At 43.6% G+C, this 16032-nt stretch overlaps 1 protein-coding gene across 2 annotated transcripts in view; it reads left to right on the plus strand.

Moving 5' to 3' along the window:
* Positions 1–15640, plus strand: part of LOC142568579 (uncharacterized) — a 38355-nt gene extending 22715 nt beyond the window's left edge. Inside the window, exons 3-4 of one of the 2 annotated variants that reach the window (XR_012825467.1) lie at positions 3365–3643; positions 15369–15640. Coding sequence is in view for 1 of the 2 variants with exons in the window: in XM_075678458.1 (XP_075534573.1) it covers positions 15369–15628 (260 nt within the window). In the remaining variant the exon portion in view is untranslated. The remainder of the gene's footprint in view (positions 1–3364; positions 3644–15368) is intronic. The other variant, XM_075678458.1, reaches the window with a different exon arrangement.
* Positions 15641–16032: the final 392 nt, after the last annotated feature.

Consider the following 16032-nt stretch of genomic DNA (forward strand, 5'->3'; position numbering starts at 1 on the left):
GAAGCGGGGAAAAGGCTAGGACACTTACCTCAAGTAAGCTATGCCAGTGTGACGTGGCAGGGGGCTGCGCCACACTGGTTTCAGGAGTCTACAGAGTCCACGTGCGGTATTCCTGTAGAAGCTCCACCCGCCCCCTTGGTTGCTGCAGCCAGTGCTGCTCCATCATCATTGATGACAGGCCGGCATATCGCAATGCCGGAGAGCCCGAAGTTGAACCGAACACCACGGCCTGAGACGCACGTCTCGGCGCCTGGCTCTTGAACATCCAGCACCTTAGAGAAGGCAATGGAGGTCGACCTGAAAACCCCAGCGTCATTGATGCCAAAAGATCCGTAGCCCTTGGAGTGTGCCAACAAGGACAAACTTCTTGTAACTGCACCAAAAAAGGGCCAGGTAGCCTGAATGGTTACCGCTCTTAATGAGTGTAATCAGCTTTTTAATATATGTCACCTACAACTTGTAAGCTCACACACTTAAGTAAATTTTTCACTTCCATTAAAATGGCTTTCATCATTCATTGGAATTGTGGAGGCCTAATTCACAATCTGGGTGACATCAAAAACATTATAAATAAAGTATTGCCAGTAGCATACTTCCTTCAAGAAACGAACTTAGGCCCCAAAAATACCCATTTTCTTAAAGGTTTTACTGTCATTTGAAAGGACCATGAGCACTCCAGCCATTTATCAGGAGGTGTCACTATTGTTGTCCAAGGTTGCATCCCCATACGGAACATTCTATTAAATACTCCATATGAGGCTGTAACTGTCACCTTTTATCATTTAAAGGGAAGCTGAAACGGTTTTCAATTTCTATGAATTGCTGGGATTGGGAAGAACAGACCTAATAATTTACGGTTCCGAAATTTTTTTTTTCATTTTGTTAATATAACGGGCGGAAATCGCTTTCTAAATCACCCGCGCGGACACGCCCCCATCGCTTCCCGGAGCGCCGGGTGAGGACGTTGGCAGAGGAGAGAACCGGCGAGAGGACGTCATGGGCGGAGACCGAGCCAACCGAGCTGCGGACCGGCGTGCTGACGTGCTGGCATGCCTCTTTCCGTCCTGCGCTTTACTGAACGACGCTACGAGAGATCTGCCGCCGCCGCTCACGTTTGTTTTGCGATTTTCGTAAACGGTTCTTTCCTTCTGTGCTGCGTGAGTGCCTACAGCCAAGGGCGGCCAACATGCCCTCGTTCTGTGCAGCATTCGGCTGCGCGAACACAGGCGGGTGAGACGATGTGGTGTTTCACAAATTTCCGAAGGAAAAGAAGCTTGCAGCGCAGTGGGTACGTGCGGTGAGGAGAGATAAGTTCGTGCCGACGAAATCAACTGTGCTGTGCTCGGACCATTTCCGCGACAGTGACTATCATCAGAGCTTGACAAAAATGCGGGCAATCGGTATTCCAATTAAATCGGCGCGACTGAAGCCCGGCGTTGTTCCGCGTTGTTCCGCATCACTCTTTTTCCATTGGCTATATCATTTTCACACCTGTGTGTAAACTTCTTGCCTTGTCCAGCCGGTTCGACTCCTTTCTGGGCAAGTGCCACTTCCAGTACTGCCCTGCTGAGGCACACAGTCTTGAATTGTCTTCAACTTGTTACGCACTGCATGCGCTTCTGTTTTTTCCTAATCTCTTGCACCTCCTGGCAGCGCAAGCAGTTCTCTTCATCTTGCATCAATACGCACCACATGCAGGTGCACCTAGTTTAATGAAAGCGTGATTAGGCCCACATTGATGCACTGGAGAAATACAAACATTTGCAGCCATTAACGTCTGGTAACACAGTTTTAGCGTAGCCGGATAGCCTTACGACAAATGCGCGAAAACGCGTTGTTGCTAGCGTTGCTATACTCCGTTTCATACATCAGGTGCAACGCTGTGGAGGCTTGAGATACTTCTTGCAGTGGCTGCGTTCGCACTTAGAAAAAGTTCGGTGTTTCTTGACCCGATTTTTCAGAAAGCTTTCCATATATAAGCTCAGTTCGGAATGAAAATAAAAAAAGAATTTACCCATAGAAACCATCCGTGTACTTATACGGCTGCTAACACGTTCTTTTAAAGAAATTTTCTTTTCGGTATTTTTTAATTGCAGCCCGTCGTGGCAGCTTCACGTGCATGCTCGCGCGAGCAAACGCCGCTGGCACGCTGCGAAACATAGACGGAAACGCGCGCAGTAACAAATTTTGGTGACCGGACTTCGAGCGTAGCTTCCACAGCGATGCACCTGAGGTATCAAATGGAGTGTAGGCTTGCCTATAGTGACATTCGACATATGGTTCAGTTATCGTGTTTACCACACGGCGGTGCTAAAACTGCCTAATATCTTTATGTCAACACTAGCATGGAGCACGCATACCGATTCTTGATCGAGCCACACTCGCAAAGTCGTCGAACCATAGTATGAATATTGCACATATAATACCTCTGGTCATATCTGGATGTGTATGATAAGCAACTTCCATGACTGTACCTCACAGCACTGCATGTGCGCGCTTTGAAACGCGGCACTTATGTTCGCGATCGTGTATCAACGCTGAAAAAACCACGGGACTTTAGACAAGCAGCGGCAAGGTGCTTGACATCGCGGAATTGCACCCTTGTAAATCTAATGAGAAGTTAGTGCTTCGGCACTCTTCCAGCAGCATGTTCCCAGTGACATGTTAGCGCATTTTTTCTCCCGTCATTGCAACGTGTAGCTACATGAAAAAAAAGAAACATATGTACCAGCTAAGATTTCCAGCGCGCGAGAAGGTGCACACATCGCTCTCGCTGTTGGCACACTCAATATCGTCGTTGACTCTGTTGCCGCCATCGTTTTCCGTATCGGCTGTGGGTTCAAACATGTACGGGGACAATACAAGCTGTCGGAGACAGCGAGAACGTTCCATCTTGCAACTCAGCTATGAAGCCAGAACAGCAGAACCGCGTGCTACTAGAGAGAAACGAATGGTGCTACGCTCTGAAACGGAGACATGCGGCGGCGCCGACCGGCGACAACCGCCAACGACGTCACAGCGGCCCCGACCAATCACGGGCAACAGCGGCGTTCGCGCGATGCCCTGAGGCGCTGGTGCGCGTTTTCTTGGAAAAACAGCCGCTTGCGTTTGTTTCCGCCCTTTTTGAACCAGATATTCGTGTTCAGGGGACTCAAAACTGTAGAATGCCGCAGAGAACTCATTTTTTTTCGAAAAGTGTTTCAGCTTCCCTTTAAGACTGTCGCCATCTGTTCATTGTACATGCCTCCCCATAGCCATTTCACTACTCGAGACCTGGAAAACTTAATTGACCAGTTGCCGGAGTGGGCACGGCGGACCCGGCCCTGCAACGATGCTGACCAGGCACCTGCTCCTCGTTGTGCAGGTTTTGCTGGGAGCTACCGCCGTATCAACGACAAGCCATGTGCACTGCATAGATCACCATATCAGCATCGATAGGAGCGAGTGTGTGCAATACAACAAACATTTTGCACCGTCAACTTCTGATGGCCCTGAGCTCCCAGCGACACCTTTTTGTCAGCGCAGCGTGATGTCATCGACAACTGCTTCTACAAAAGAACCGCTCTGCTGCTTGAACTTAAATGGACACGGTGGACATGGCCCTGCAACAATGCTGATCAGGCACCTGCTCTTCGTTGTGCAGGTTGGTTCCTCTGTGACATTTAGCAGAATTAGCAGTGACCATCATTGCATTGTGGTCCTACCGTGCCCCCAACGGTGTATTAGGCTTGCTTATGAGTGTTTACAAGTGTGCAAGTTTCTTCTTTGTGGTGATATAGAAACAAATCCTGGACTGACACAAAAGGAACTGTATGACCAACTGCTTGAAGGCCAAAAAGCTATCCTCACAGATGTAACTGAAATGAAAGTGCAGTTATGCAACATAAACAGTGTAGTTGGCAGCTTACAACATACTCTAGAGGACGTGCAAACTAAACTGCCTGATTCTTCTGCAACCCTAGTACAGGCCGGTCAAATAGAGACCACGCTGAAATCTTTAGAGAAAGTTATGACTTTTCAGCCAAAAAAATTGACAAGTTTGGAGGACCATAGCAGGTGTTCCAATGGGATTATTTACGGGATATAAAAAGTTAGCTGACGAAACCGAATCTATGATGAAGGAAAAGATTGTCAAGAAGTATTCCAAGGCAAGCTGGGCGGGAAACGTGAGTCTATTGGTCAAATACATAGTCTAGGAAAAAACAAAGGAAACCGACCGGTCATAATTCACCTTCAGGATTACTGTGAAAAGAAGGTCATTTTTGCAAACTGCAAGAAGGTCAAAGGGTCTGACATTTACATTCAGAACGATTTTTCTCCTTCCACACTGAAAAAAAGAAAACTCTGGGACAGCTGTAAAGAAGACAGGCTGCTTAAAAAAAGAGCTTCGTTGATCCATGATAAGCTTAAGATTGGCAGGGATACTTCTTATTGGGATGAATGTCTAAACAGACGCGTACAAATTCCCGAAAGCTCCCTTCGGACTCGCACAACGAACGAACTAAACAATTCCTCAAACTCACAAGATTGGCGTGCTCCCCAAGAGCCACATAAGCAGCTCAGATTATTAACAATAATCAGTCAGACTGATTATTGTTAATGCCCGCAATATTAAAAATAAAACTGATGCGTTGGAAATTTTATGACAAGCGTGATCCTCATATTACTGCCTTAACTGAGACTTAGCTGCACGATGGAATAAGTGACAATATATTTCCTCCTTCCAATACAGTGTTCCGAAAAGACAGGTGCCCTATGGGGGGGGGGTGTTGCCGTCCTGATCAAAAATGGCATTTCTGCCCATCTCTTAGAAGACATCCCTAAGATTGAATGTTTGTGCATCAAGATACGCTCTTGGGGTCACAGCTTTATTGTTTACGCCATATACAGACCACCGGATACGTACTACTCCCGAATACTTACAAAAGTTAGAAGATGAAATGATCAGGCACAAAAAGAATAAGATTACAGTATTTACTCGAATCTAGGCCGACTCCGATTCTAAGCCGACCCACTAAAGTCCGAAGCCAACAAAAAAAATATATATTACCTCGAATGTAGGCCGAACAAAAAAAGTGAGGGCAGCGTTCACAAAATGCAAACAGCATTTATTGAATCTGAACGTGCAGAGCTCCTTCAACGTCGTCGTCGCTGCTAGACTCGTTGCTGTGTTCCTTGTCACTGTCACCTTCAAACAGGGCACTATCTTCGGTACCGTCAAGCGCATTAGATATCCTGCACTTTTTAAAGGCACGCACGGTCAAAGTACCTGGGATGTTGTCCCATGCTGGAGCTACACAGCCCGCCAGCTGCGATAGCGATGCACGTTTGATGCGGCCCGTTGCCATTAGCATGTGGTCTTCGTCAGTCAACCAGTCCGTGTAATATTTCCGCAGACGATCCTTGAAATCCTCAGACGATCCTTTGTTGATGCAGACAACAAGTGGCTGCAACTTGCCCATCATGCCGCCCGGTATTACAGCGAGGTCCATGTTTGCTTGGGCAAGCGCAGCCTTCACGTTGTCGGTCAAGTGCCCACGGTAAGAGTCGACGACAAGGAGCGAGTTCTTTGTCAAAAGGGCTCCTGGACACCGTCGCCACACAATGTTAACCCCCTCTCCCACCATCGCACCTGTCATCCACCCGTTCTCATTTGCCCGCACAATGACATTTCTTGGGAAAGTTTCTCGAGCAGGCAACGTCTTCTTTTTAAATATCATATAAGAAGGAAGTTCATGTCTATCAACTGTGCAGCACAGCATCACAGTTGCGCGTTGCTTCTCGTAGCCCGCAGAGCACACCTTCACCTCCTTGGCACCCTTTTCATTCACGGTGTATGCCACTGGCATATCAAAATATACAGCCGTCTGGTCGGTGTTGCCAATTTGCCCAAGGTTGTAGCCTGCCGCTTCTCTCTTTCGCAGCACGTAGCACTGAAAAGCTATCAGCTTTTATTTGAAATTGCTTGGCAGCTTCTGGGTGATTGAAGTGCGACGTCGGAGGCTGAAGCCAAAGCGCTTCATGAATTTCTGAAGCCAGCCCTGGCTGCCTTTGAAATCCTTTGGCGTTAGGCCTCGCTCCCTCGAAAGTTCCCTAGCTTTCGCTTGGAGCACTTCTGTTGTCACTGGAAAGGCAGCTCCTCTCTGCGTCCGAATAAAGTCGGCCAAAACTGTCTCCACTTCGTGGTGGTCCGCTAAATGCCATCCTCGTTGCGGAGCACGCAAAAAGCTGCTGTTGTTGTCCCCTCCAACGACGGACGTTTTTCTCGTCGACACCGAAGTCCCGCCCGGCTTGAAGGCTCGACGATGCCTCTGCGGCTACCGCAACTTTTCGCTTGAAAGCGGCAATGTAATGGCATCTCCTGCTTGGTGCCATCGCGATAACACCACGCTGCACACCGATACGGCCGACACGACACAGGTCAAAATGGCGACCTCGCTTGTGCACGGTTGGCTACTGGCACGGCTAGTAGTGGCTGCGATACTGACTTTTCTAGATGGCGCTAGCTATGCACCATATTTAGCAGTTTCAATGAAAGACTGGCACGTTTTTTTTTAAATCCTCGAATCTAAGCCGACCCTAGAGTTTGGAATATAATTACTTGAAAAAAAAAACTATCGGCCTAGATTATAATAAATACGGTATATTGATGGGTGACTTTATTTACCGAGCATTGGTTGGGAGTGCCTTAATACTGGAAATGCGTTCAGCAAGCACACCAGCCTTGTCTTCAATATTATGCTACCTTATAACCTGAAGCAGGTGGTACGCAAGCCGACAAGCGTGCAGGGCACTTGCAGTTCAATTCTCGACTTGGTGTTTCTTAGCCAGGATTTTTCGGAATGTTTTGTTTGTGTTGAAGAAGGACTTTCCGACCACTGCCTGGTGAGCATTAGCTTACCAGTTGTACAGATGGCGCAAAACTATCCCTCAGTGCTTAGCTACAAAGATTATTCTCATGCCGATGATTTGTCCATCATAGAGCACATGGAGAACTGTCTTGTTGATTTTACCATCAATGATGCCTGCTGTCTGTGGAATCACTTCAAAATTATGTGCCACTACTGCATTAAGAAATTCATCCCTAGTGAAAATAAGAAAGTTTGCAAACATACACCTTGGATGGCACACGATATTATTCATATTAAACGCGAGATAAAAAGGTTAAAAAAGAAGCATGGGAATCCTGTTAAAATAAAAGAGGCATAGAAATCTCTCGAACAGAAGGTGACTGTTGCAAAGAGTTACTATTATAACAACTCTCTGTCTAACTTTATTAAAAATGATCCCAAAAAATTCTGGAACCATATGAAGGAAAAAAAGAAACTGATTTCACAGATAATAATTGAGGGCACATCAATAACTACCTAATGATGAAGACATAGCACAGCATTTTAATGAGTACTTTCAAAGTGTCTTTGCAGTGTCAGATGGTTGCATTACTATGCTTCGAGTGAAACAGGTATTTGATGTAGATTCTATTTCTTATGCTGAAATTGTCAACATGTTGGTAAACCTGAAATCCAAAGCTTCTTGTGGCCCTGATGAAATCCCAGATATCTTTCTAAAACGTTATCCTGGACTTATTGCCAGCTTTCTTGTACGAATTTTTTCGGCTTCTCTGCTGTCGGCACAGCTGCCCGATGAATAGAGAATGGCCCGAGTTATTCCAATATTTAAAAAAGGGGATCGATTAAGATTACAAAATTATCGTCCCATTTCTCTGACATCACAATGCTGCAAGCTCTTGGAGCACATCGTGGCAAACTATATAAAAGAATTCTTGGCTGAAAACAATGTGCTCACGGAGTTTCAGCATGGCTTCAGAAAGGGTTATTCGACTGCAATGCAATTGGTATCAGTGTTTCATTCGTTTGCTTTATCTCCCGACAATAATGGCCAAATGGATGTAATATTTTTAGATTTCAGAAAAGCCTTCGATAAGGTTCCACATAACAAATTAATCTTCAAACTTAGAATTATTCGCATACCTGACATTTTCATAAACTGGATTATTGCTTACCTGAGCAAACGCACTCAGCATGTTACAATTGGTGAACATAGCTCGGCCACTCTCCCTGTCACATCAGGGGTGCTTGGGGCCTTTACAGTTTCTAATGTATATAAATGACATTGTTAAAACCGTAACTCCTGGTGTGCAAATTAGTCTGTTTGCTGATGATTGTATATTGTACAGCGATACAACTTGTCAGAATGATCAGACTGTCCTTGAAAGGAATTTAAATAACATATTCAAGTGGTGTAATGAATGGGGTACGTTTGTTAATGCTGATAAATCCGTATTTCTTTGTATTACTCGTAAAAAAAAACTGACTTTTTCTTATACGCTAAATTCTTCAGCTCTGTGTGAGACTAACTACAAATACTTAGGTGTTACTTTGACTTCCACATTGTCGTGGAACATGCACATTAATGATATTTGTTCTTCTGCTTTCCGCAAACTCTGTTTCCTAAGACCCCCTCCTAATTCTCGTTCCCCTTCTAAATTCCCCTCCTAATATAATATTACTGTGTTATTTTTCATTTATTAGACCAAAGTTAGAGTATGCATGTATATCATGGGATCCTTACACAAAGTCAATTATCACGCATCTTGAAAAAATACAAAGACAGGCATTTAGGTTTATATTTAACAAATTCGCAAGACTGGACTCTCCCTTTAAAATTATGACAGAAAATTCCATACCCACTCATGAATCACGCCGAAAGCAGCTAAGGCTTGAATTCCTTTCCCTTCTTCTCAATAACAGGTTTGAAATGGAACCATCGACTTACATAATGCCTGCAATAACACGGCACACGAGACAGCATCATCAGGACTCACTAACATCCTATTATGCTCGAACTGATATGTCTAAACTTTCTTTTTTTTCCCAGAACAGTATCAAACTGGAACGACAGTTTACAGACACAGTGTGACTAAAAATTGTATAAATTTGTACTTGCTTGTTCCTAATTTGTTCTCTTTTGTTTGTATGCATTCTATTGCCCCTCTGCTTGGACCGAAAGGTCTGCAGTATGTACTAAATAAATAAAATAAAATTTTAATACTCATTGCACTCTTTGGGGCAGCAATAAAAATGAACAAAGAGGACATCTTAAAGTAGATTTTATTTTAACAAACAATATCTGTCTTTTGAACTCAGGTGCACTAACATATTTTTCACCAAGTTCACGTAATTTTAGCTGCCTTGATTTAGCATTTTGCTCACCGGATGTTTTTACTGATTTTAAATGGAAAGTACTAGAGACTTCACATAGCAGTGATCATTTGCCTGCTATAATCAAACTCGCATCAACGCTACCCATTATATCTCATAAACCATGCCATGGAAATTACAAATGGCAGACTGGTCTGTTTTTACAGAAAGTGCCAGGCTGAAGGAGCTCATTTTGGCAGATCTAAGCATTGATAAAATATAATGAAAAGTTTACTAAGTGTATAATTGCCGCAGCGGGAAAGGCAATTCCTCAATGTTCTAGCATTGTTCTAAAAAAGCTGAATCCTTGGTGGACACATGAATGCACCGAAGCAAAAAATCGGGAAAATAAGGCCTGGGGAATCTTGCGTAAATACCCAGTACATAGCAACTTTCTGAATTTCAAACAAGCCAAAGCGAAAGCTGTATATATGTGGAGACAAGACGAAAAATTGTCCTGCCAGAAATACATATCTACAATTAATAGCACCATCACCTCCAAAAGGATGTGGGAATAGGTCAGGAAGTTTAGGGGGGGACCACTCATCATACATGATACCCTTACTTACACCTTCGCGCACTCAGACAACGCCACAAGAACAAGCAAATATACTTGGGGAGCGTTTCTATAACGTCTCTAGCTTGATAAACTATTCAAACACGTTCTTAAAATAGAAGCTGTCAGCAGAAAAGGAGAAATTACCAACTACTCGTACATTAAAGGAAGAATACAATGCTCCATTCACTTTACAGGAACTTAAAATGGTACTCTGTGGTGGCAAAAAAACTGCAGTAGGTCCTGACCGGATCCATTATTGCATGCTTGCACACCTGTCCCAAGCATCCGTAGATGCTATCCTTAAATTTTGCTATAAAGTATTTGATCCACATCACCTTGTATATAAGCGCATTCTTTAACAGTATAAAACATTTGGAAGTTTGCGCTATGTACATCTGCATCCTGTCCCTAACGTTCGTCAGTGTAACACTAAGTGTAATATAATCATGAATGTCCACCAACTAGCCCCGTTCATTGCTTTACTAAAAGTATTTGAATCTGGAATCATGCCAGAAGATTGGAAAAACGCAATAGTGGTGCCTTTTTTAAAAGCAGGTAAATACCCCACATCCCCAAGCAGCTTTCGACCCACTGCCCTGACAAGCAGTTTGGCTAAATTGTACGAAAGTGTCGTAAATGTAAGATTAGTTTTCATGCGTGATATACGGAACTCCATTGATTTTCATCAGTGTGGCTATAAAAAAGGGTGTTCGACGACGGACCACCTTGTCCAACTTGAACATCAACTACGTGAAGCATTCTTACACACACGGCACTGCCTGACAGTGTTCTTCGATCTAGAAAAAGCGTATGACACCACTTGGAGATTTGGAACCTTACATGACCTTGCTGCTTTAGGAATCTGTGGCAAAATGTTAAACTATCTCGCTGATTTTATGTCCAACAGAACATTTCAAATCTGTCTAGCAGTGTGCTCTCACGCATATTTATCCAGAAAAATGGCGTACCGCAAGATTGCATACTTAGCGCAACACTCTTTATGGCAAAAATGAACTCTATTAACGAAGTAATTCCCCCCTCTGTTATGCATTCCATATATGTCGATGATCTGCAAATAGTGTGCCTTGCCTCAAATTTACCAACATGTGAAAGGCAGCTCCAGATCACAGATGATAAGCTCATACAATGGGCTGAGAAAGATGGCTTCTGCTTCTCTACTCGAAAAACTGTTACAGTGCTATTCTCGCAAAAACGAGGTTTATATTTAGACCCGGTTTTAAAATTAAATGATATGGTGCTGCTGGTAAAACAAGAGTATAAATTCTTGGAAGTAATCTTTGGCAAGAAACTAAACTTCCTGGCCCATACAAAGACAACAAAAATTAAGGCAAATAAAGTGTTAAATATGCTGAAAGTGTTATCCTATAAGCACTGGGGTTCTGACCAAACATGCCTATTACGTAAATACTGGTCTCTTGTACGTTGCCTTCTAGACTACGGCTGCGTGGTTTATGGCTCAGCCAGACAGTCTTACATTCGACAACTTGATCCAGTACATAACCTTGGACTGCGACTGGCAAGTGGTGCCTACAAAACATCACCTGTCCCAAGTTCATACGTTAAGTGTAATGAACCTTCCTTACAGCAGTGCAGAGTGTTGCTCACTTTCTTCTATGCACTCAGAATTCAGTCATCACCACAACACATGCTACGTCATCACACAATGCAACTCGCGCTTACACTATACAAATAAACTGAACATGAGTAGGCTGCTCGTGCTGCAATATGGAATATAGTCGGGATTATGACGTTCCTCATGAAGTTTTCCAGGTTGCCAAAAAACCACAACGGTTGCCTCTGTGCTACGATTTCACACAGTTATGTGAGGATACATTAACACATCTGACGAAAAGAGACACACCACGCGAACACATTATACAAGGATTCCGTGCTCTTCAGGCCAAATATCAGAGCATGAAATTTTACACTGATGGCTCTAAAAACGAAAGAACACTGGGGTGTAGGGACAATAACAGAAAATTGGGAAACAAGTATTCGATTGCCAAAACATGCCTCTGCTTTCACTGCTGAAGTTTATGCTATATGGGTTGTAGTTAAAAAGGTTATCACTGACAAACACAAAAATGCAGTCATACACTGATTCCTTAAGTACATCAAAGCCTTTACATTTGAAATCTGAGTGTGAACTGCTGCTAGGGAATATTTTAAACATGGTGGCGCTTAACAAATATGGGAGATCAATTTGTGTCTGCTGGGTCCCAAGCCTTGTTGGGATACCAGGTAATCAAGCAGCTGATACATGTGCATCGATGGCAGTGTACAAAGGCGTAACAAACACAACACTTCCATATAAAGACAGTATCCGTGCGATTAGCAAGGCCTTAACCTCAAAATGGCAACATGAATGGGACCATTGTGCAGACAACAAGCTACATCTTACTAAACCTGTACTTGGTGAATGGAAGTCATGTAACCACCAGGAGCAAATTCTTTGAAGTAGTTTTATGCTGACTACGCATTGGGCACACACACCTCGCACACGATTATTTACTTATGAAAGAAGATGCACCAACGTGCAAGAAATGCGAAGAACCACTAATAGTTATGCGTATATTACTTACATGTACGCATATTGCAGTACACAGACAGAACTTCTTGCATAACTTATATCAACTACACATACCTTTACACACTGCTTTAATTTTAGCAGATGATCCGATAGTCCCATTAAATGACGTGCATAAATTTCTAGATGGCACTGGCTTTTTACATAAAATATAGATTAACAGAGCCTTTTTCTTCCTAAATTGGATTTTAAAACACCTCGTATTTGGCACAGCATAGTCTTAGCCGCTTTTGTGCCACTAAACCACATTTAACTAACTAGTTCTGTTGAGCATGGTTAGACATGGTTCTTGAGTGCTTCTTCCCGGTGAGCTATATCGGCAAGGTGCTCAGACTCTGCCTGGCACCTGCGGTGAAGAGTTGATGCGCTCGCACTGGTGCGTGCTTCATCCATGGTGAGAACAAGCGCTGCCGAAGCAGCTGTTAATGCGCAATTACAGTCCAACACTATCGGCGCATGGGCGAGTGTTGCTCGACGCTGGGCACGTTAGAGTGCATTGGCGGCGTTTGGCTACGTTGGCTGCGCCAGTGCGTCGAACCGTCGATCAAAGTATAGATGCTGTTATCGCCAACATGATGTATTGTGTGCACGTGCTCATGTTTCGTGGGACTATATTTAGCCCTTTATACCCTCGCCTAGTCGCATGGTACACAGCAGCGAGGATCAAGCAAGTTTAGCTGCAACACCTCTTCGTAGCAGATCACGCGATGCGGCGTCACACCTTCATACTTGCACCCGCGGCTTGGGTGTTGTACCTCAAGGTGTAGAGCTTTGGCTCTAAACGCTCGGGCACTAAAATAATTGATGATTTCAAACGTGCTAAGACTAAAATAAAAAATTTATTTACAGAATATGTGACCTACCCGTTTTCAACTTCTAAATATTAGACCACGACTAAGAAAGTAATAGTGGGTTTTGGTGAGGTTGGTTAGCCAATGCAGTACTCAGTGCAACAGCGCAGTTACTGTGTAAATGTGAGGATTGCATACATCTATTGAGATGAAAGCGTTTCGACTTCTAGTACATCCTCCATTCTTTTCTTTCTGCATTTTTGGTGACATTCCAAGCAGTAATAGTCAGGGTGCGGAAAGTCCACTATGTCACCCATACTTGATTGAACATGCTCTGTTGGCCACCCTGAAAGCATGTTGTACAAGTGCCTGAGCTCCTTGGTGTTGTCTGAATTACCTTTTTTTTTTTCAAGAACACGGCTACTTTTAAAGACTGCTTTTAAGCATTAACAGGTAACACTGTTAGCAGCTATTGATCAAGGTGAGGTTGACTATGCACCTTTGTCCAAGGAAAAACTATGCACCACGAAAAGTGTTTCTGCATTATCCATATGGGGAGCAAACAGACAACTAAATCAAGAAAAGCACAGGGGATATTAACTGTGGCTATAATTAAAATGTAAAAATAAGTGTTTACTGCTGTCACCGGGAGCCACTGTGCACATTTTTCATTGTTCATTTTGGGATGCCTGTTGAGGTTTCTTTCTTGAGGCTATTGGCATACCAGAGATTGACAAAGATGACCAAAAATGAAAGTACCACATTCAAATTATACAGTGCATGGAGTTGCTTGTAGTCGAATTTCATTATTATTTGATAGCATGGCAAATTTTAGACGACACTTAACTTCGCCTTTAAGAGTGGAACGCAATAGCATTCAAAGATCCCTGACTGCTTCTCATGCTTCCCGGCAACTGCAGTGTATGTAACCGTAATGTTTATCAGGAACTGTTCATGGTGAACGCTATGCACGAAGGCGGGCTTTCTGGTAGAAACGTGGCCTCTTGCGTGGGCCGCGATGCGGCGGAGGCGAGAGCCATCTGGAGGTATTCCAAGGAATCTGGCGTGCCACTCCGTGGCCCCCGAGATACTCACGCGTCAGTGCGCGCAAATAGCTGCCACCGTGGCCGGTCTATGAATGGTAGAAATACTGGAAAAGGGGTTTGAGTTTTCGCGTAACAGAATTATGTTTTTGATATATTCAAATTACAATCCGACTAATGTGTCTGTAGGTTGTGTGTAAGCCTTACTTTATGATTTTTCTACGTATTTTAGATTGAGAAATTCAATTAGTTCAGTAACTTCCTTGAGCCACGTGGAGGGCCTTGGTAAGGGTGGTTTGAAAATCTTTTTGCCGAAACGTCCGACATGGTATGCCGGATGCCGGCACTGGATTTTCTGCGAGACGGGGCCGTTAACGCTGTCATGGTAAAAGCTATTAATCAGGTATATCAATTTCCTATGGCTGAGTAAGTAAACAGGTAATAATTATTTGTAGCTCTTTTTTGATGGTGAAGGAAATAGCCACTTAGATGAGTGCTCTACACACCGCTTAATATTAGCCTGTTTTCATGTCTCTGTATGCAATTTCTGTTTTTGCTGCAAAAAAACTTCATTAAAAGAAAAGTTGATCCCTTGTGAATTTCTGGTAGACTGCATATATTAATTCTAAGGTCTGTGTTATTTTGAAACATGTCTGTTGTCCAATTTCAATTGGCTCTTTTGGATAGCCTTATAGCCCATCAATCCATGCTTTCAAAATATTTTCTTACCTTCTCTAAAGCTTCGTTTTCTTGTTGATCCACATGGGCAATGCAAGGCTTGCTCAAATGTCATTGCCTAAGCACGACTAATGCTCCTATTCAACTTTTTTGCTTACAGTGTGTGGGTAACTTAGTCTACCTTTGGAAAAGCTATAAAGTCATACTCTCAGCCTGTAGATGTGCTATTTGAATATCAGGTAGTACTCAAAGCTTTAAAACATCAATTTTCTTACTGCTACCATTGTCTTCATCTATTATCTGCAGCAAAGTTGGGCAGCATTTCCCGTGTAGCCTGTGGTTGGCATTCAATTGCTCAGCATCAGAGTTTAGCATTACTGCCACCAAGTCCACTCTGATTATCAATGTCAGAGGGGAGTCATTAACACTGCCCAAGGCATCTTCCTAATTGCTGTGCTTCTTTTGCAGAGGTGTTGCACTTACTGGCTGCACTCTGCTATGGATCCTGCACAGCCCTGATGGATCATGTGGCTGCAGTGACATGTGCTATAGATCACTTGGTGCCTACCTTTCCTGCCGTTGTGCTCACACAGATCCGTGCATCCTTTACATATGTGGACACAGTGTCTCCGATACCTGGTCTTCGCCCTACCATTGGCTTGCTGCCAACCCTGGGACATTTCTTGCTTTCGCATAAGAAGCAACCACCCAAAGTTGCAGTTCAGTAAACTTGGTGACACCACCCAGAGCATCATTCTTATTTCTTTTTACTTAGGTTAGTGAAAAGAAGGCATTTGCTAAGCCTACCAAGCAATGTTTTCACTCTTGCAATTCTACTGAGCGCTGTATGCCCTTTGTTGCTATAGATTTGTTGAAATAATTATGTCCCTGCTGCAGTTAACTGGAGGTGTTGAGAAAACCATGGCCCCGACAAATTGTGCAAGATTTTCAACCTTGCTGTTCACCTTGAGATCAGGACTAGAAAGTGTAAAGCAGATGTTATCCAATATATAAGCTGCACTTGTGCCAATTAATCAACAGCGAGAAAAAATCGAAAAGTGTGAAGAAACAGTCTCAAATCCAAATGGAAAAAGGTTGTGCGGATGAACAAGAACATTTATGCATTAGAAAT

This window comes from Dermacentor variabilis, unplaced genomic scaffold (genome assembly GCF_050947875.1).
Source record: "Dermacentor variabilis isolate Ectoservices unplaced genomic scaffold, ASM5094787v1 scaffold_22, whole genome shotgun sequence".
Taxonomy (NCBI): domain Eukaryota; kingdom Metazoa; phylum Arthropoda; class Arachnida; order Ixodida; family Ixodidae; genus Dermacentor; species Dermacentor variabilis.